The 21,026-nt window shown below is 49.4% G+C and overlaps 1 protein-coding gene across 4 annotated transcripts in view; it reads right to left on the bottom strand.

Annotated features, from left to right (window-relative positions):
• SLC7A7 (solute carrier family 7 member 7) overlaps positions 1-21,026 on the bottom strand; it is a 50,140-nt gene that overhangs the window by 17,635 nt on the left and 11,479 nt on the right. The window contains exons 1-3 of one of the 4 annotated variants that reach the window (XM_079913702.1): positions 18,396-18,537; positions 15,604-15,719; positions 10,649-11,192 (exon numbers count right to left, since the gene is read on the bottom strand). In XM_079913702.1, the coding sequence (XP_079769828.1) occupies positions 10,649-11,147 (499 nt within the window). In that variant the 5' untranslated portion in view covers positions 11,148-11,192; positions 15,604-15,719; positions 18,396-18,537. Of the gene's footprint in view, positions 1-10,648; positions 11,195-12,252; positions 12,335-15,603; positions 15,761-17,916; positions 17,934-18,395; positions 18,538-21,026 lie in introns of those variants that run through there. The other 3 variants (XM_079913703.1, XM_079913704.1, XM_079913701.1) reach the window with 3 other exon arrangements.

Genomic DNA, 21,026 nt, shown 5'->3' with positions numbered 1-21,026 from the left:
CACCACGAGGGAAGTCCCAAGTGTTTTTTTTAAACCCGCTAGGTGACTCCAACGGTCAGCTGAGGTTGGGACCCACTGTCCCTAGCTCCTTCCCCAGCTTCCTCTAGGCTGTTCCCTTAGCCTCTTCTGAGGCAGAGAGAAAGAGAATAGAAAAAGGAAGAGACCAAAGGTGAACCCCTGAAAAGCTTTGGGGATCAGGCCAGCACAGAGCTCCACCTCCCTCCCTGCTGGTGAAGAGTTTGTTCCGAAGTTCACGTTGACCCCATACCAGAAAGACCTCAGCGCTCTGACTCTAGTCCCCTTGCTGCTGTGAATGTGGAACATGAAATGTAAGCTTCCTGGGCTTCCCTGGTGGTGCAGTGGTTAAGAATCCACCTGCCAATGCAGGGGACACGGGTTCGAGCTCTGGTCAGGGAAGATCCCACATGCCGCCGAGCAACTAAGCCCGCGAGCCACAACTACTGAGCTCACGTGCCACAACTACTGAAGCCCGCACACCGCAACTACTGAAGCCTGTACGCCACAACTACTGAAGCCTGTGAGCCTAGAGCCCGAGCTCTGCCACAGGAGAAGCTACCGCAATGAGAAGCCCGCGCACCGCACCAAAGACCCAACGCAGCCAAAAATAAACAATAAATAAAATAAATTTATTATAAAAAAAAAGAAATGTAAGCTTCCTCACTCCCAGCTTAAAATGGATAATCCCTCTGGAAGAGGCAACTAGCTTCCAAGTAGAAAGTTCAAAGGGCAAAAGGCAGTTGGGGGCCCAGCATCTGGCTGTTCCACCTCATTAGCCACAAGACACGAAGCTTTCCAGTACCAGGAAAAGCTGCCCAAGGACAGTGGCCAAAGCTCTCAGAGATCTGAAGTCCTACAGCGTCCACGAGTGGCTCGAGCAGCCGCCCTCCCCTCTGCCCGGGCCCCACAGTAGCCTTCAGCCCCCAACACCCTGAGAGCCAAGAGATGCAATGCCTTTCTCGGCCAAGCTGAATCTGGAGCTGTACCATCTGTTCACTCCTCCAGCCGACATTCACTGAAAACCACCTACTACACGCAGATCACGAGGGTCAAGCGTCAGGGATGCCGAGACCGCCTGACCCCTAAAGAGTAGTCTGTTCACAGGCGGCCCCGCATGTGTGCTGCTGGCCGACGGGTACAGCAGGCAGACCGAATACACAGGAGATAAAACATCCCATTAACAAAAGGCAGAAATCTAGACCAAAAAAACTGGGTCACAGGGTCGCTGACATTCTTACATACATCATCTAAGTTAATCTGACAGAGTAGGTTTATTATCTTCATCTTACAATTGAGAAAACCGAGCCCACTCAGCCAGTGGCCAGCTCAAAAGCTTGTACGCATTCCACTACACTATATGCCCCCCGTTTGCATGCAAGGATATGGGCCGGGGAGTGGGTCTATCTCCCCCTGGGGTAACAGGGCTTCCTGGCTGCAGAGAACTGGAGCAATCCTCAAAGAGCTCTGAGAAGCCAGAGTAATCAGCTTCAGGAGGGGCTGAATGCACACCCCTCTGGCTGGGAAAAGTAACCATTTATAGAGCCCTGAACGGGACAGCAAAGTTCCTTCAGAACTCAGAATTCATCCATTCATCCATTCATTCTTCCATGCATCCATCCATCCAATAAGCATGTATTGAGCTTGAACCCACTCTGTTCCAGACCCTGTGCAGAATCTTTGATTAAGACCCAGTCCCCAGCCTTCCCAGAAAAGTAAACTTGGGCGAATACAAGAATCAGGTGTTATGAAAGTCACTGAGAGGCAACCCATCCAGTCTGGGGGAGTGAAGTGGGTGCAGGTGGGCACCAGGACCACTGTTACCTGCACTGAGTGTACAGAGGCTGATGCTGGGGTGGGGGGAAGGGAGGTGGAGTTCCTGGTAGAGAGGGCAGCATGTGATTACCCTGACCATGCAATGAGTGAAGTCACCCATGCATACAAAAAACTTACCTAAGCAATAATCCGTAAATGATTTCAAGGTCTATTAGCAATACTAGCTTATCTAGGGCTGTAGTTAAGTTTATCAGCAGTTCTAAAGGAGGACTACACCTGTAAAGGAAACATAAGCCACCCGGACAGAAGTAGAAATCATATATGCTCTCCCGAAATTTGTCACTGATGAATAGGAAAGGGTGAAAGTATGGTAGAAATATAGATCACACCTCTGTGAGGTAGAGTCCTATTCTACAGATGAGGAAACTGAGACTAATGAAGTTAACCTGCCTGATGCCGTGCTCCTCACCACCATGCACCGTTGCCTTTCAAAGGGATGAGGATGCGCCCTGGACTGTTCAAGGGACAGAAATGCTGACTCCAGGATCCCAAGCATTCCAACCGTGGGGAAGACTTCATTGTAGGGTATGAATATTTCATCCAAGTTTTCCAGAAACGCACCCCCAAACCAAACTAAGGTGGTCTTAAGTCTTTCCCATAAACTGCCCCCTCAGCTTTGGTCCCTTCCACTAACAACCGCCTTCCTTGCCTCCAGGGTCCATCTTCTAGAAAGCACATCTATATTCCCTTCCCTGCCCTTTCTCCACAATGCAGTCTGACATCTGCTCCACTACTCCAGTGAAAAGCCTGCCAAAGTTCCCCTTGACCTCCTTCTTGTCAATTCCAACGATGTTCCATTCCATATTTTATTTAACAGTTCTTCCGAGAAAGGCTACTTTTGAGTGTAAACCCACCTCCCTTGGGTGCACTGCCTTTCCTCAGAACACTTTACATATCTGTCCCTCCCATCAACTGTGAGCTATGTGAGGGTAGAGACTGGGTAACAGTTATCCTTGTATCCCCAGGGCCTAACCCAGAACTAGGCAGAGTTGATACTCAATAAACCATGCTGGATAAATAAAATCTCTCTGAAATCTGACTCCGCCCTCACTGCCCTGAAATTTCCCTCTCCAAAGTCACCAGTGATCTTCATGTTGATAAATCCAAACAACTCCACTCAGTCCTATCTAGCTTGACCTCTTAGCAGACTGGACACTGTTGGCCAAACTGCTCTCTTCCACTCACCCTCTCCACGTTTCCCTATTTCTCTGGATGCTGCTTCTCCCCCTTTTTTGCAGAATACCTCTCCCTCAACGTTGGTACTCTAAGGATTCTTATAATTCTAAGAATTCCAAGAATGCTATCCAAAGCCTTTTTCTCTTCCCTTTCTATATCCTGTCCCAGGATCATCTCATCTGCTACTGTGATTTCAACTACTATACACTGATGATTCCCAAAAGTATATCACCAGCCCAACTGTCATGATTCCAGATACACAGGAATATGTAACCACCTACTCAACATCACCAGGCACAAACTGATCCCATCAATTTCTTGCAAACCTACTACTGCTCCTCCAGTGTTCTCCCTATAAGTAAATGGCATCACCATTCACCCAGTTGCCCAAGCCAGATGCCAAAGCTCAGTATCTTATCATCATTGACAATCTCTACCCATATCTAACTGGTGTCCAAGTCTTTTTTTTTTTTTTTTTTTTGCCGTACACGGGCCTCTCCCGTTGCGGAGCACAGGCTCCGGACGCGCAGGCTCAGCGGCCATGGCTCACGGGTCCAGCCGCTCCACGGCATGTGGGATCTTCCCAGACCGGGGCACGAACCCGTGTCCCCTGCATCGGCAGGTGGACTCTCAACCACTGCGCCACCAGGGAAGCCCGGTGTCCAAGTTTTAACCAGTACCTTCATCCCCAAAACATGACTGTAGTCCAAGCCACCAGCATGTCTCACCAGGGTCATGGCACAGCTTCCTAACTGGTCCCACTGCTTTTCGTCCTGCAAAGTCAGAATAATCTTCCTAAAAATCACAAATATCACTCCCCTACTTTGAAAGCCCAAAAAGGTTTTTCATTGCCTTAGAGGAAGCCCACCAAACTCCTTAATATAGCATGTGTTCTAGGTTATATTTTCCAAAGATATCTCGACAATATCTCCCATCCCACATGCTTTTCATACAATGTGACTTTAACGCTCTGCCCATCAAGAGATAGGGTCTGTGCCTCTTAAAACTGGATGGTCTTCTGTGAATGTTTCTACCTATATAGTGCTGCAGGAGTGATACCATGTGACTTCAGAGGCTAGGTCATAAGAGGCAATGCAGCTTCCACTTTGCTTGCTCGGATACTCATTCTTGAAGCCTTCAGCCACCGAGTAAACAGTCTGATTGCGCTGAGGCTGCCATTATGTGAGAAAGCTCAATGTAGTCCATATAGAGAGACCACATGGAAAAGCCCTGACGTGACTTGAGAAAAAGATGCCCATCTTGTCTGCATCTGCTTCAGCTTCCGCCTGTTTCAGCTCCTGCCACCATCTGTCTACAACCACATAAGACCCTGAGCCAGAACTGCCCCACTTAGCCCTTCCCAAATTCCTAAGCCATAGAAACCACGAAAGAATAAAATGACTGTTTGAAAACACTTAGTTTTGTGTGATTTGTTACACAGCAATAATAACTAGAACAGTTTAGATAAAGCCCTGAACAACCTATCCTGTGACCTCCATCTACCTCTGCAGGCCAACTCTCAACATTTCCTACCTTAAACGCAATACCTGAGCTCCTTTCAGTGTCTCAAAGATGTCCTTTCTTGTCTTCAAGTTTTCACACATTCGTTCTTGCTGCCTGAGATGCTCCTCTTCCCTCTCTACTCGGTTAATTCTTCTTCACTCAGGTGTCAACTTCCTTATGGAGAACTTCCAAACCCCTAGGCTATTCAGATTTCCTCCTGGGCTCCCTCTGCCTCACAAGTCACAACACTCATCATGATCCATTGTAATCTTGGACTGGGTTGCCCATCCTGTACACACACACACACACACACACACACACACACACACACACACACGAGAGCTCCATAACGACAATGACCAGTGCTGGGAAAACAGCAATTCAGGCTTTTGTCGTTTCCTACCTAGATTGGTAAGAAAGGTATCTAACCCATGTCTCTGCCTCCAGACTTGCTCTTAGGTCCCACCCCAGCTGCCCTGCTCCCTTCTTCCAATCCTGCAGTGGCTCCTTATAGGCTTCAGGAGAAAATCTAAACCCTCTAGGAAGGTTTGGCCTCGTGCGCTAACCCCTTGCCTCCCCTTGTCCCCTCACATCCCACAATCCCCCATGCACAGCCCGCGCCCCACACTTCTTCTCACCTTTGTGCCTTTACATTGCCTTTCCCTGTGCCTAGAATTCCTTACGCCTTCTTCATTCAACAGACATTTACTGAGTACCTAGCGGACGCCAGGCACTGTTCTAGGCTCAGCAGTGAGCAAAACAAAGTCCTTACTTTCATGATGTTGATACTCTAGAGGCAAAGATAGATAATAAACAAGTAAAGAATTAATGTCAGGTGGTAAGAAGTCTATAGAGAAAAACAAAACCGGCTGGGAGACTGCAAGTGACCATTTTAGATGGGATAGGTCTCCGGTAAGGCAATATTTGTGCAAAGACTTGAATGGAGTAAAGGAATAAGCTCTGAAGGCATCTGGGGAAAAAGCCTTCCCGGCAGAAAGAACAGTAAGTACAAAGCCCCTGAAGCGGGAGTGTGGCAGGCAAACTGGAAGAAAAGCAAGAAGGGGAGGCCTGGAGCTGCAGCGGAGAGAGTGAGGGTGAGAGGAATGAGATGTGTCAGAGCGTCCGATGGCGTCGGCTCTGTAGGCTGTGGTGAGTGGGTTCCTCACCGCCCCCCCTTGACTCCTCTCCGTCCTTCAGTGTTGGGTACTAAGTGCGGACCTCACCTCCTGAATTAGCCACACTCAAGCCCCCTCCAGCACTCACCATATACAATGTTTCACTGACTATTTTTGCCCTTCTTCTCCACTAACCATGAGTTCCCTGCAAGAAGGGCTCTACCTTTCAGCCTCATACTTTAGAGAACCCACCGCATTCAGTAAATTTTCCTCAAATAGTCAAAACTTTCTTCCTTTGTTCTGGCTCCATGCCCTGCAAGGAATTCCCTGATTACTAGATGGGTTCCCCAGTGACTATGGTACTAGGAAGAGGGTGTCTTGATAGCGAACATATGCCTTCTGCTCATTAGAAATCATACGTGTGGGACCTCTCTGGCGGTCCAATGGTTAAGACTCCGCACTTCCAACGCAGCGGGTACGGGATTGATCCCTGGTTGGGGAACTAAGATCCCACATGCAGCATGGCGCGGCCAAAAAATAAAAATAAATAAAAATAATTTTAAAAAAGAAATCACATATGTATGCTCACCATGTCCATTAATAGACTGACATCAACATGTACCTCTTTTTTAGGTAAGTGTGACTCAGTTGGGGGAAAATGATCAACTCTGGGTCATGATGACCCTAGGAAGGCACAGCTCTTGGAAGGGCACATGAGCATCCCAGCGGAAGCCTCAGGTGACCCTCTACCTCATCACTCAGCCCACCTTCCCTATTTCAGAAGGCAAGCCCATCACCCCCCATCTGTCCAAGCCTGAATCCTTAGCATCATCTCTGAGCGCTCCGAAGCCCTCCACACCCAGAAGTCCTGGAAATCCCACCTTATGACTATTTCTTTTCTTTTTTTTTTTGCGGGCCTCTCACTGTTGTGGCCTCTCCCGTTGTGGAGCACAGGCTCCAGAGGCGCAGGCCCAGCAGCCATGGCTCACGGGCCCAGCCGCTCCACGGCATGTGGGATCTTCCCAGACTGGGGCACGAACCCGTGTCCCCTGTATCGGCAGGCGGACTCCCAACCACTGCGCCACCAGGGAAGCCCATGACTATTTCTTCATCCATCCCTTCATCTCCCTTCCAAAGGCACAGCCCACAGTGCAGGCCGTCACTACCCTTCAGGTTGCAGCTCCCTAACCTGGTGCCCCTACCTTCTGTCTCTCACTTTTTTCCAAAAACACTCTCCACAAAGCCAGAGTTCTTCTTCAAAGCAAATGTGATTTCATGTCTCCACTGAAAATCAATAGCTTCTGCCTGCTCTCAAGATAAAGTCCAACCTGTTCCGGCACCATATAAACCCCTGCGGAGCTGGCCCTGGGACTACATTTCCAGTCTCTCCCTTCTCATTCCTCTCCTACCCACATTCCAGCCATACCAACTACCTGGAATTCTTGAACCGGTTCCGCGCCTTTTTGTACCCTGCACCTTCACACGCAGTTCCCTCTGTGAGAAGTGTCTGAGGAGACGGCTACGTTTCTATTCAAAATTCAGTTCAGACATCACAGTCCCTGCACTGTCATCTTAAGCGCTCCTCCCCACAAGAGGAAAGTCGTCTCGCTTGCTCTGAGGGGGCCTCTTTCCCAGCTGCTTGTAAGCCTCTTCCTCTCCCTACTTCTTGGTTTCCTCCTGAAGGGTTACGGTTAGATGAATGAGCTATTACTGCCTAGATCCTATCTGGACAGAATTTCTCAGCATCCGACTTGTACTGGTTGCTCATTAAACAAGAGCTGAAGGAAGAAACTCATGAATCGTATGCCCCTAAATTCTTACTTACAATCTCGGTTGCCCTTCTGAACCTTCTTCCAGATCTCTATGTCCCTCTGAAGATTATTAGAGATAGAACAAAGTCCTATAAGCAACCGAGAGAGAGCAATTTTAATCATAATCATTAATACTTTACACTTGAGTCATGATTTATGGTTTTCACTGAATCTCATGTCATGCTCACAGGAGTCTGGAAGTAACAGTCACTACACACAGTTATAGAGCCCAGCCTCAAACACAAGTCTGGTATGCTTTTCATTCTATCAGGCTTGTCTCAAATATATGCCATAAATCCAGCACGAAACTCTGTCTTTTATTAACTGGGGAGCTCTCTAGACTAATTGTAACTGTGGCTACTCTGCATGTATTCTTAGGAGGGTGCACATGTGTGTGTATGCGTACTTGGGTGCACAAGAGTTTGAGTACATCTCTATTCCCAAATTAGAAGCAGCAAATTAAAAAGACTGATGAAGGCAGGCCCAATGCCAGAATCAAGGAACAATAGCTGTCAGAGTCAACACACATCAAAATCATGAAAGAATAAAACCTGAGGCACTGAAGTCAGGCCAGCTGTCTGAGGCCACTGAGGAAGCAAACATTCATCCCCAGACCAGGGGCCTCAGTCATACAAGCTTTGACATGTGCAGTGGTGACCCTGAGTCACCAGAAAAAAAAAAAAAAAAAAACCTCAAGTTATGAGGGCAAGCAGACATATCACTGGTTTTAAAGAGATTTCAACCAAGATGGCTAAAATAGAATTCTGGTGCTTAAAGGGATGCAGCCCTCTTGGAAATTTTACTTAAGTGGAATAATCCTTACTCTACACAAGATACGTAAGTATATGCCCACGTTTGAGGGGACCCTGAGACCAACAGATCCTAAAATTAGTTTCATCAGAAAGTCAGCCCACCAGCTCATCGGTAAATGATGCCAGATAAACTACAGGTCGCATTTAAGACCTCAAGGGAAAACCCCCTTCCTGCAACCTAGGGCAGTGCCTTTGTACCTCCCTGACCGTTGCCAGAATGACAAACAGCCCCACACACAGACATGACTCTGAACCCACACACGGGCACACGAAACACCACGGGAGGAGCCTACAGAGGACAGCCGGCTCTCTGCACAACAGTCAAAAGAGGGAGGCTGGAGAGGAAGCTGAGAGTAAAATGAGGCAGTGGAGAAACTGAAAGGAAAGAGCACATGAGGCTGATTGAGAGGGTTGATCCAGCAAGCAGCTGTACCTGGTGCAAAATGCCTGTCCCCCCCCAGCTGCCCCTGAAACTGACAGGACCGCTCAGCTTCTCCACAGCCGGGCGTGGGCGGGGTCTCCAAGGTCCCAGGGTCTCTCACGCTGCGAGGGCACTTTTCTAGAACAGAGGCAGCTGAGGGAAGGGGTTGCAGAGGATCAGCCTCTCGGCACCTCCAAAGTGGCTTTGCTGAACGTACAAATTTAAATAATATTTTATTTATGAGATGGAGAAAAAGGCAAGGTAGATTGAAATGACAGTTTTAAGAATCTAGGCCACAAAGAAGGTAAATTGGTGCAGCTACTATGGAAAACAGTATGGAGGTTCCTCAAAAAAACTAAAAACAGAGTTGCCATATCATCCAGCAATCCCACTCCTGGGCAGATATCCGGACAAAACTATAATTCAAAGAGATAACATGAACCCCTATGTTCATAGCAGCACTATTTACAAGAGCCAAGACATGAAAACAACCTAAATGTCCATCGACAGATGAATGGATAAAGAGGACGTGTAACATATATATGGTGGAATATTACTCAGCCATAAAAAAGAACAAAATCATGCGTTTTGCAGCAACATGGATGGACCGAGAGATTATCATACTAAGTGAAGTCAGACAGAGAAAGACAAATACGATATGATATCACTTATATGTGGAATCTAAAATATGACACAGGGACTTCCCTGGTCGTCCAGTGGTAAAGAACCCGCCTTGCAATGCAGGGGATGTGGGTTCGATCCCTGGTCAGGGAACTAAGATCCCACATGCTGTGGGGCAACTAAGCCCATGCACCACAACTACTGAGCTCGCGCACCTCAACTGGAGCCCATGTGTCACAAACTACACAGCCTACACACTCTGGACCCTGCGCACCACAACTACAGAGCTCGCGCACCCTGGAGCCTGCACGCCACAACTAGAGAGAAGCCCACACGCTGCAACGAAGAGCCCACGCACCGCAACAAAAGATCCCGCGTGCCTCAATGAAGATCCCACGTGCTGCAACTAAGACCCAATGCAGCCAAAATTTTTTAAAAATTGAAAATAAATAAATAAATAAAATACGACACAAATGACTTATCTATGAAACAGAAACAGACTCACAGACATAGAGAACAGACTTGTGGTTGCCAAGGGGGAGCGGGGAGGGGAGGGATGGACTGGGAGTTTGGGATTAGCAGACGCAAACTATTACATATACAATGGCTAAACAGCAAGATCCTACTATATAGCACAGGGAACTATATTCAATATCCTGTGATAAATCATAATGGAAAAGAATATGAAAAAGAATGTATACATGAGTATAACTGAATCACTTTGCTGTACAACAGAAATTAACACAACATTGTAAATCAACTCAACTTCAATGAAATAAATTTTTTAAAAAAAGAATCTAGACCACAGAAAAACGCATGCAAACGCAATAGGATATTCACTGGAGTGTTATCTGTAAGACTGAAAAACTGGAACCAACTGAAGTGGCCATTACCAGAGGCCTAATTAGCTAAACATACAATACATCCTTAAAATTAACATGGAATAACATGAAGCATTGTTTTAAAGTAGATCTGTAAATCGAAAAGAGCATCACTGATAAATTCTGGGGAAAAAACCAAACTGTAGAATTACATGTGTACTATGATCCCATTTTTGTAAAACAGAACAAAACTACATCCCTTGAAAGAAGAAGAAAAATGTCAGCAAAGGTAGAGACTGCTAATGATGTTTACCATAGGAAGTTGGGAGAAAGGATTTTTTTTTTTTGGACACTGATGCTGTTTGAATTTTCACACTTAGCGTACATTAATTTAACAACAACAAAAAAGTGTCTGTCAGAGGCATTCCTTTCCATCTCCTTCTTACCGACTAAGCAGACTCACGTGCAGGCCTCTGCCCCACGCTCCACCCCACCCCTCCTGCCCAGCCCCACTTACAGATGCAGGCAGCAGCCAGCAGGCGGCCAGCAGCATAGGGGGCTAAGCAGTTCGGGAAGATGGGCTGCACCATGTAGTTGGCAAAGGTGATGGCAATGATGGCCTGGCTGGTGGGCTCGATGATGAGGAGGGAGGTCCAGAGTCGGATGAAGGCAAGGAGCTCTCCGAAGGCCTCGAGGATGTAGGCGTAGCTGGCCCCAGATTTCTTAATGGTGGTGCCCAATTCCGCATAACAAAGGGCCCCAAAGACGGAGAAGAGGCCCCCAACAGCCCAGATGACCAGGGAGAGGCCAAAGGAGGCACTGTATATGAGCACGCCTTTGGGGGAGACAAAGATGCCCGAGCCAATCATGTTCCCCACAATCAGGCACACGCCGTTCAGCAGCGAGATCTCCTTCTTCAGTTTTACCTGCTCCGACCTGGGGCTGGCTTCATCGGCCAAAGGGGAGGCGTCCCTCTCATGCTGGGAGGCCACTTCATACTTAACGCCGTCGACCATGGTGGAGGAGGAGAAGAAAGCCTTCACCAGCTTTCTGGCATTGCCCTCTAAGGAAGAAAGGTGAAGATATATAGCAGGTTGGCAATTACAGAGAACTCTCCTCCACAGGGGCCAGAGTGGGCAAGCCACCCACGCCCACCATTTCAGAGACCTCTCTCTCACGTCCCACCTCCCATGAACCTCTTCTCCATCTGGCTCACCAACTCGAGTCTTTAAAGGATGGCGCTCATTCCCCAGAGAGAAAGCATGTTTCTCATCATTGATTTACACCTGATTTACAAGATAGAAAACTAAATCCCGGTTCTATCTGAGCTCACTGGAGACAGGAAGACGAACAATTTGGCAGCTCCCATGTGTAACCATAATGATTTGAGCCTGTGCTTTTCAGCCTTACCCAAAAAAAAGTCTGTCTTCCCTCCAATTTCAGTCTCACCTGTCACCTGTGATGAGATGCAACCTTGGGAGCCAACCTTGCAAGCAGCTAGTCTGTGGGTTCTCCTCACAACACTGCCCTTTTCCCCCAAGGACCCTGGCTCTGGCAAAGGCTTCAGAGAGCTCTTGTCGGAAACTCACAACTATCCACCTGTTCCGGGAGTATCCCTTAACAACCCTCAGCTGAACTCTTCAGCCCCAGCAAAGCCCAACCAGCCCAGCCCCACCCAGAAAGAAGACAGGCCTCCTCTTCTCCGTGCTTTTCCTTTCCCAAATACCATTCCCAGCCCCTAGTGTTGCAGGTCTCTGGCCATGAAATCCCTGCATAGTTGCATCACCCAAAAAAAAGTATGGATGAGAGATCAGTGATCCAAACGTGCAGCCCAACCTAGAGATGACTGGAGGCAGCCGATGACCACTCCCCACCCGGCAGGTTGCTGCTGGAGAGACAGCACCAAAGCAGAGGCAAGGAAACAGCTGAAGCGGGGTAGCAAATGCTGGGCATCACGGAGCAGGAGGTGATGAGAGGAGGTCAGGCCAGGCTGGCCAAGCAAGTGGACAGATCCTAGGGCTAGAGGCACTCAGGAAAGGAAGCAATTGGACACAGCAGAGCAGCAAAGGGAGAGTGGGCAAGATGAGCGGGGCTGAGGGAGAGGGTGGGAAGCACACTCACTCCCTGGCCCTGGGTGGAAGCAGGTCCCCGAGGCAGCGGTCACACAGAGACACAGCCTCTGGGAGCTGTGATCTGACCACTCCTGCTCTTCAGCCAGTAGTAAAAGGAAAGGCCGGGCAAATGCTTATGGATTTAAGTCATATCAAGAAGTCAAGAAGGGCGGAGGGACAGAGGGAGGGGGAGAGGGGTGTTAAGCAACTGTCTGGGTCCAAGGTTCACTGGCCCTTCCCGTCTGCAAGGGGCAGGCTAGGAGCTCTTGGCTCAGCACTTTCTGTGATAAGAACGCCCTCTCTCAGAAATCTCCTTTGTCAGCTCTGCTCCAGGACCAGGCGCCCAGAAGAAAGGATTGACGGTCAGCTGGGTGGGTGCAGTTTCTGCAGCCCTGGGGAAGCTGTCCCCAAGCAAAGTAGCTGAGGACAGGGCTTCGGCTGAGAAAGAATGCACAGCCCTCTCTCTCTCCAGGCCCCGGCTTAGCCCCACTTCTCTCTCACCCTGAACAAGAAAGGCAGGAAGGTTGCACATTGTGCCACAGAGGCTTGTTCACATGCAGATTAGAGGAAGTGTAAGTACAGTCCAACTCGTGATCGGGCGTCCTAAGAGAACTCTGCACACTTCCCCACACAGAGTGAGAGGTGGCCGCCCGAAACTTGCGTCATGACCCCAAGGCTGATCCTCAAGCTGCTTCCGAGGAAACAACGTCAAGAAATGAGACTGAAACCTCTGGCTGCATCCATGCCCAACTCACAGGCCCTTTCATCCTTAAGAAAACATACCAGGATCTATGGGCTAAGCATAAATTCCTATAAACACCTTCCCCAAATACAAGTTTACTCTAATTTCCTAAAACTATGGGTAAGTAAGTTTTCACTGAGCTATACTGGACAGGCCCAGAACAGACAGAGGAAGTTGAGCAATTTGGGGAAAGCATATATTCTGTTTTTAGAGTCTACTTAACTCCGGTATCCTGGGTCTCCTTTACCAACAGAAATACACCCTACTTATTCTGAAATCCAACTGTCTTTCTGTTCCTTCTCGTGCCCTTTCAAACCCCCTTTGGTTATTCAACTACCAGAGAACAAAGATCTAAAAAGCCCTGGGGTAAGGGGGGTGCTTATCTTTACCCTACAACCTCCCCTTCTAGTCCCTTAAACTTTTTTTTCACCCAGGAGGGGGACCCCGATGTTAGCCTTCCCAGAGATCATATCTCCCAAGCCACTCTCACAAAAACTTCTGAAATCCATCCAGAAGACTGTCCTTTTCTCCCAGCTCCCACTTAAACGTTCCTATAATAATAGTAACTCATTTATTGAGCACTTAACCAAGCCAGACATATTGCTAAACACCTACATGTCTTATCTCATTTAATCCCCCCAGCAGCCCCTTAAGGCAGACACTAAGTAAGTCACCTGCCAAGATGCCATAGCAAGGGAGGCAGGTAGGTTAGCCAACAAAGCCCAAGCTCTGTGCTCTCTCTCCAACCTCCCCACCCGCTCTGATCTGCCCAGTCTCTAGCCCTCCTCTAAGGCAAGAAAGCCCTTTAGATGGCTCTCTAATGAACTACCTGGGGGAGGATGTGATTAGATTAAAAGAAAGTCTCTGCTGTCCTTCAGTCTAAAGTCTAGGCTAGGGCGCAGTGGTTAAGAATCCGCCTGCCAGTGCAGGGGACAAAGGTTCGAGCCCTGGTCCGGGAAGACCCGCACGTGCCGCGGAGCAACTAAGCCCGTGCGCCACAACTACCGAGCTCGTGCTCTGGAGCCAGCGAGCCACTACTGAAGCCAACACACCGCAACGAAGAGTAGCCCTCGTTCACCGCAACTAGAGGAAGCTCGCGCACAGCAATGAAGACCCAACACAGCCAAAAATAAGTAACAAATAAAATAAATAAATTTAAAATAAAATAAAATAAAGTCTAGGCTAAAGGCTCCAACAAAGCCCATCCATCTCCTTCCTGGCTGCTCCTCCCCTTTCTCATCCCTTTGCAGGAACGAGAAACGATTACAAGTCCTCTTGGCAGTGCTGCTATATTGCTAGGGTGCCCACTTCTAAAGCAAACAAAAACACACGGAAACACATCATCACGCTGGGCCTTTTAAGATCAAATTCCCTGGCACCAAGGGTGAGCATGTGTCCTAATGGGGCATAGGGAAAAGGAGTGAAGGGGCGACAAATGAAGGGGAAACTGTAAGGTTAAGTGGGGAGAGACGTGTGCAGGGTTTATTTTCTGGCTGGTGGTATCTGAAAGGTGAAATCCTCATCGTGGAATCTTGAGACAAAAACCCACTGGGGTGAAATCCACACTCCAGCAAACAGCACACCCTAGTGGTCTCACCAGGAAGTGCTTATCTATATGAATGGAATCCCTTTCCTAGCCTACTCTTCAGTAGACCCACTCAAACTGGACGGAGGAGGCTGACTTCAGAGAAAAGATGCCCCCTCTTTTCTCAACCACTGCCCAGCACTAGCTCCGTGGGCAGGAAGGTACCATCCTTGGCGGCTCGCCTTCCGTCCTGAGACCCCAGCTCTCAGGGTCATGCCTCCACCATTCAGGCACCCTGGAACCAGCAGGACCTGTCCTGAAGTGCTCTCCCACCCCAGGCTTTACAAGAGAAACTTGCAGAGCCTGGAATCCCAGGAGATAACAGAGTTCCAGATACGCAGCACCCCGTCTCCTTCCTGTCTGAAGTGCATACCTCTCTGAGGACCTAGTGGAGATTACTGGACAACACACTCATCCTACAGGAGAAGTTTCAGATTCAGGGATTCAGGGAACACAGGGAGCAGGGCCCCAGCAGGCAGGGAAGCCCCGCACCCTGACCCCACCTGTGAATATGGCAAAACCAAAACATGCTTCCTCCAGGGACCAGCATACCGTTCAGCATCTTGATTCCTCGGTCAAGCTCAGGGAGCTAAGGTGAAAAGACACTTTCTCCCCCAGATACCCGCGTCCTGCCTTCCTAGCTCCCACTGGGCTGTGCTGCCTCCCCGAATATCAGGAACAGAAAACAGACACACTCTGCTCCAGATGGATTCCCCCATCTCCCCAAGCTGGGAGCTCAGTTACTCCCTCCCCCATTCTCCATTTGTTTTTCTATATTCCACTGTAGCTATGACAGTCCCTTTAAAAAAAATTTTTTTTTAAATTGCAGCAAGAAAGAAAGTGTTTACTTCTGTGGCCAGGGCCTCCACGAATGCAGCGCTGAAGTCTCTGGGCAGAGGGCTCTGCATGGGGAGGGCTGGGGCTGGGAAAATAAGAGGCTCACGGGTCTCCGGTCCAGCCAGTTCTCAGGACTCACTCCATCCTCCTCTGACACTTCCCCTCTCGCCCATGGTCCCTCCTCTCCCATCTCTTACCTGTCCTGAGATCTTCGGGCAGGTGCGAGGAGGAGGAGGTACCAGCACTCGGGAGGAGGGGCAGGTGCTGGGAAAGGGAACCCGGGGTAAGGCTCGAGCTCCAGCAGCTGTTGACTCTGAAGAGCAGAAAAGGCAGAGTGTGACTCCGGGGACCGATCTGGAAAACAGGAAAACACATGTGTGACTCTGGCCAGCAGCAGGGAGGGGCCAGGGAACGGGTTGGAGCTGGGACAGCCTGTTCAGACCCAGAGGACCTCAACGCCTGCCCGCCTCCAGGCACCTTCTCCACTCAGAGCCTCAGCTCCTCCTCCCCTCTACCTCAGCCCCTGAACTTCCTGCTTGTCCTGCATTTACTGAGGTCTTGAGTTTTCCCAGTGACCTAGGACCTAGGTGCTCTCCTGATGCCCTTTACAAACCCCCTCCCCGCTCATTCCATTCCCTACTCATCTCCCACTCACATACTATCCTTGACCCTGTGGAGGGCATAGGCTCCATGGTTAGGGCGTTGGAACTCTGTGGTCCCATCTCAAGAGCCTCAGTGCCATTTCAGCCCCTATGTAAGCCATGCATACCAAGGAAGGCCAGTTGTGGGGTTATAGCCACGCACACACCCAAACACTAAGCAAGCCCGCTCACATATCAGGTCCCCAGGTGGTTCACGTGATGCGAGTGTTGCCAGGTAAGAGCCGGCCAAGTGGACCAGAGCAAGCCCTGGCACCCTGGGCAAGCCAGGGAGTTGGCACCCCCTCAAACCAGAATTATTTAAATATCTGTTGAATGTTTATGTAGCAGAAGTGGGGGAATACCGATTTTCTCGGAATAAAAACTGGAAGCCTCATTCTTTCTCTTCAAAATTAAAGCTTAATGCATGAATTCATTACATGCAGTTTTCTGAAGCAGACAGTTTCTTGGTAGGCATATCAAACCATTCTGAATGTAGACAATGGCATAAATCTCAGGGAGTGGCACGTCACAGCGCATAGCACATTTTCAGAATTCCAGCTGTGATCACTGCCTCTAGGCAACTATCAGTTGGCTGGTCTAACCCTGCAACTTGTACCTGTACCTGCGTGTTGCAGAATTATTCTAGAGACAGGTGGTCTAGGTGAGCAGTCGTCAAGGATTCTGTCAGTGGAGGGGAGCCAACTTACAGTTCACCAAGAGACAGAAGTCCGAGCTCATTGGCTCCAAACGTCTGAATTACCCTAAGGATAATTTAGCGCCCTTTTAGACCCAGGCTGCTTGCCCAGCTGGCCTGCCCCTTAATCCCACTCTGGGCTCAAATCCAAGTTGTAAATGAGGGAAGTTCCTAGGAAGACAGCCCTAAAGTTGCCCCTCTTGGCACTGGTCCCTGTTCCCTCTCCCTCACTCCAGCCACACTGGTCTCCTTGCTGTTGCCACACAAGCATGCTCCCTGCCACCTCAGGGCTTCTGCAATGGCTGTTCCTTCTGCCTGGAACATTCTCCATGTTACTGTTCATTCCCTCACTCACTCCATTCAGGTCTGTACTTAAACACCACTCTAATCAGAGACCTTCCCTGAGGAGTCTCGGAAGGAGTAACTTCTTCCCTTTGCCAATCTCCATCCGCTTCACCGGCCGGACTTTTCTTCAAAGGCACCCACTATCACCTGGAGTTTGTTTGTTTGCTGTCACCTCCCCCACTAGCATGCAGCACCACCAGAGCTTTACTCGCTGGCATCCCCAGCGCAGGGCCCGTGCAGACAAACGAATGTTTGCTGGAAGCATAAATGAATGAACAATGCCCTTCCTCCTAGACTGATTTCCCAGTTGGGCTCCGGGAATGTCCTGAACTTGCCCTTCAGGCCCACCTATGCTGCAGCTGCTCTGGCTCCTAATCGACGAGTTTTGAGGGGGGAGGGTATTTATTCTTTTTGATTGTAATGGGTTGAAGGAAAGGAAAAGAGTATAGTTTTCACAGTTTTACTTGGCGGTCTAGAATGATTTGAAAGGGACTTTCCGCTTCCTCAGTGGTAAAACAAAAACAAAAAGCCCCTCATCTAACGCGCCTTCCCCAGCTTGGAAGCTCCCGGCTGCTCTGCCCCACACCCAGGCTCAGGTGGCCGGTCTGGGTGCGGCGAGCGCAAGGTGCGACGTCCGCGAAGGAGTGAAAGGGCAGAGGGGACAAAGGCAGAGGGAGGCAAGCGCTCAGGCTCAAGCAAATGCATGCGGGTTCGAGGAAAGTGGAACTGCACGTCCTTCAGCAGGAACTCTCCCCAGACCCGCCCCCGCTGCGCTCCTCGCCTCGCCCCATCCCCCTTCCGCCCCCGCCCCGTCCGCGCGCAGAGCTCACCTTTGCCCGTTTCTCCCGCCCTGCCCCCCCTCCCAGCCTAGCTCTCCCGGCCCTGCCCCCTGACGTCGTCCCCGCCGTTTCCCGTTACTTCCCTCTTTCTCTCGGCCCCCGGTTCCGTGTCTGCGGCCCGAAGATCTCTCCTTCGCACCTCGACCCAGCCACCGCCCGCCCCCAAAGGCCCTCTGGGAGGCTCGGTCGCCTCCGAAGTCCAGGTCTGGCTGCGGCGGCCGAGGCGGGCTCTGCCCTGGGGCACCAGGACCCCACCTCACCCGGACTCCTTCGTTCCCTCCACCTGGCCAAGCAGTCCCCGCCCCCCCCCCCACGGGCTCCAGGAAGCGCTAGAAGAGAGAGCTCGTGGTCGGTGTAGGCGAAGATCGCAAAGGTCCGAGAACCGAGAGGCCCCGCAAGCCGCTCCCCTGCCCTGTCCTGGCTCAGGCACAGCTGCGCTGCCCCTGGGAAATGAAAATGACCGCGGATACCCTTAGACGCGTCCTCCGCCCCAGGAACGCTCAGCTTCCTCTTCCCCCCCTCCCAATCCAGCTCGAGCTGGCGGGCCCGACGGGGGTCTGGGCAAGGGCCCCGAACCCAGGCAACCCCGCCTCCAGCCCCGAGACGCTCTCGGCTGAAACTCGGGAGGGACTGTGGATCGACAAGCCCCGTGGGGGAGGGGAGGGAGCGGCGCCCGCTTGGAGCCAGGGGAGGGGTCTCCCGGAAGGGCGACTCAACTCTCCGCCCTCTCAGGGAAGCTGTTGCGTCAGCTTCAAGATCCCAAATTAAAGAAAGTGGTCTCCACCGGGCCGGGAAGGTGTCGGGCCGTAGGGCCGCCGCCAGGAGGCAGCACTTAACCAAAAATGTCCGGGCTGAGGGTGTCCGGGAGGCTGGAGTCCCCACCGCACCTTTCATCTGAAGAATCTTAGTGGTAGAGTGGACCAATAAAAGAGGAGGTTGCTGGACTAATTCAAGGAAAGGGATGTGAAAATGTTTCACCACGTATTAAACCTAAAAGATGACTTGTAAATAATACAATTTCCTTTAGTAGACTTTATGGACAGTCCAGCTTTGGCATCTTTTAAAGCCACTCTGCAGAGATTCATAGAGAACCACCCACCTTCAAGACCAGTCTGGTGGAAAGGCACACAGCTTAAGAGACTTCCCAAAGAGCGTAGCCCGAGGTCATAATTTACCCATCCTGAAGCTGGGTCATTTAACACAGAATTTAGCCTGTACTGATTGAGCAGAGATTTGACAGCCATGGGAAAAGAAAAGGAATATGTTACAATAAATTATGTAAGTAATAAGGAAATAATATGCAAAGCAATGTATTGTGTGAGTGGGTGGTTTATAGCTGTCAGTTCCCACAGTTCTTGCATGGAGTGACAGTGATTTTGATCTTTTTTGAGCCGTCCTAAGGAGGAAGCCAATGAAGGAACAGGAAATAAGACACTTCCCAAATAGTTCGCTCTTCTTCAACCTTAGAATTTAGTCACGGTATGCAAAAAGGAGAAGAGGTTGCAAAATGAGGTGGAATTAGCTACCCAGAGTCACCTTCACTTAATGTTCTTTCTCCAACATCATCATTATTCATCACAACAGTTTAAAAAGCACCAACTTGCCCAGTGCACTTGTACAAAAATTACTGTATACAGACCTGACAGAAGGATATTTGAATAAACATGTTGGATGAAAACATGAATGGACAACAATGTGTTAAAGCCAAATGCAGGCTGTGATGCCCTGGAGAGGCAAAGGAGTTTAAGTAACAGAGGAAAGACATGAAGCTCAGATTCCGGATGCTTCCCACCATTGTTAACTCTAGCCTTTGCCAGATGAAGTCCAGAGGCTGAAAGACATTCAGTTAGGGGATGATGAAACCGCTTTCCTGTGGTTTAGAGTCTGATGAAGTCATTGAAGAGTGCTGTCCTAGTGCCAGACCCACTCCCCTGCAACAGTGTTCCATGAGGTCCCTGAGAATGCTGATGATGTTAGCTGTCAGCACTAGAGTTCTCTTTCTCTCTCCCTCTCAAAATCCTAACCCATATTTCCAACCCATGGATTTCCAATCCATGGATTGTCCCCCCTGCCACATCACTCTAACCACATCAAAGGCTGAACTCACCTTCCTTCCAAAGACCTTTCCCCTCCCAGTTTTCCCAGTTTTACAGATCAAGATTCCCATCTGCCCCAAAGTCCTCCAGCTCTGGCTCCTTGACTTCCACGGCTATTAAATTAGTGCATGTGTTCAGTTCTGCATGTGGAGTTAATATTGTCCACATTATTTGTTCCCCTTAATGCATGTGGCCTTTTTCATGATTTTGCACCCATAGTGTGTAAGCTACTAAAAGATAGAGGAGTGTTGCTGGTTCAACTCCTTTATATAGTGTTGATAGTAGTGCCAGCCTTTCATCTTTCCTACGAATCTTGAATGTTGACACCGACGTTATTTTTCCAGCCCTCGGCTCCTACCGCGTGATTCTGCAACTGTAAATTATGTAATGGGATTGCAGTGCTGTCTGCCTCAGCTGTCTATCTCAGAACCAGCCAAAGGCACATGGAGTCTAGCCTGGGAAAGGTGTTACTCAGTCATTATTGCAACTGTAAAACAATAAATCCACAGCCACATTTTGGTTCAATTTCCTGATCTCTGAAAATTACAAGCTATCTCTACAGTGATTGCTTCCTGGTCTGTCTTATCTATTTTACGGGTTTATTATGAAAATTTATAAAGAAGTGTTTTGTATCATTTATACAGAAGTGTTTTGATAACTGAAAATTAAGTGTACAAATGTAAAATGGTAATGGTACTCTTTTGTCTTACTTCCCTTGCTTAGTTTTTTGGGTCCATCCGTTGGCTTACAGCCAAGGTTCTTTTATTCCCATCCCTTCTTCTAGTTCAGCCCTCCCCTATACCATTCTTATTGTTATCAAAACAGCTGCTTTTACTTCTTAAACCAGGACCCACCCTTCCCCTCTTTCAAAGCACAGTTCAGAGCCACCTCCTGTGGAAAAACTTCCCAGTCTTGCAGAAGGAAACGATAAACTTCCAGATAGGCCATTACACCACTCCCTCAGGTTCCCCCAGTCAGCATGTGTTTAAGTGTCTATAGCCTAGC

The sequence above is a fragment of the Stenella coeruleoalba genome, assembly GCF_951394435.1.
Source record: "Stenella coeruleoalba genome assembly, chromosome: 2".
Taxonomy (NCBI): domain Eukaryota; kingdom Metazoa; phylum Chordata; class Mammalia; order Artiodactyla; family Delphinidae; genus Stenella; species Stenella coeruleoalba.
Note: the sequence above shows the minus strand (reverse complement) of the source record. Positions and strands in the feature narration are given on the sequence as shown.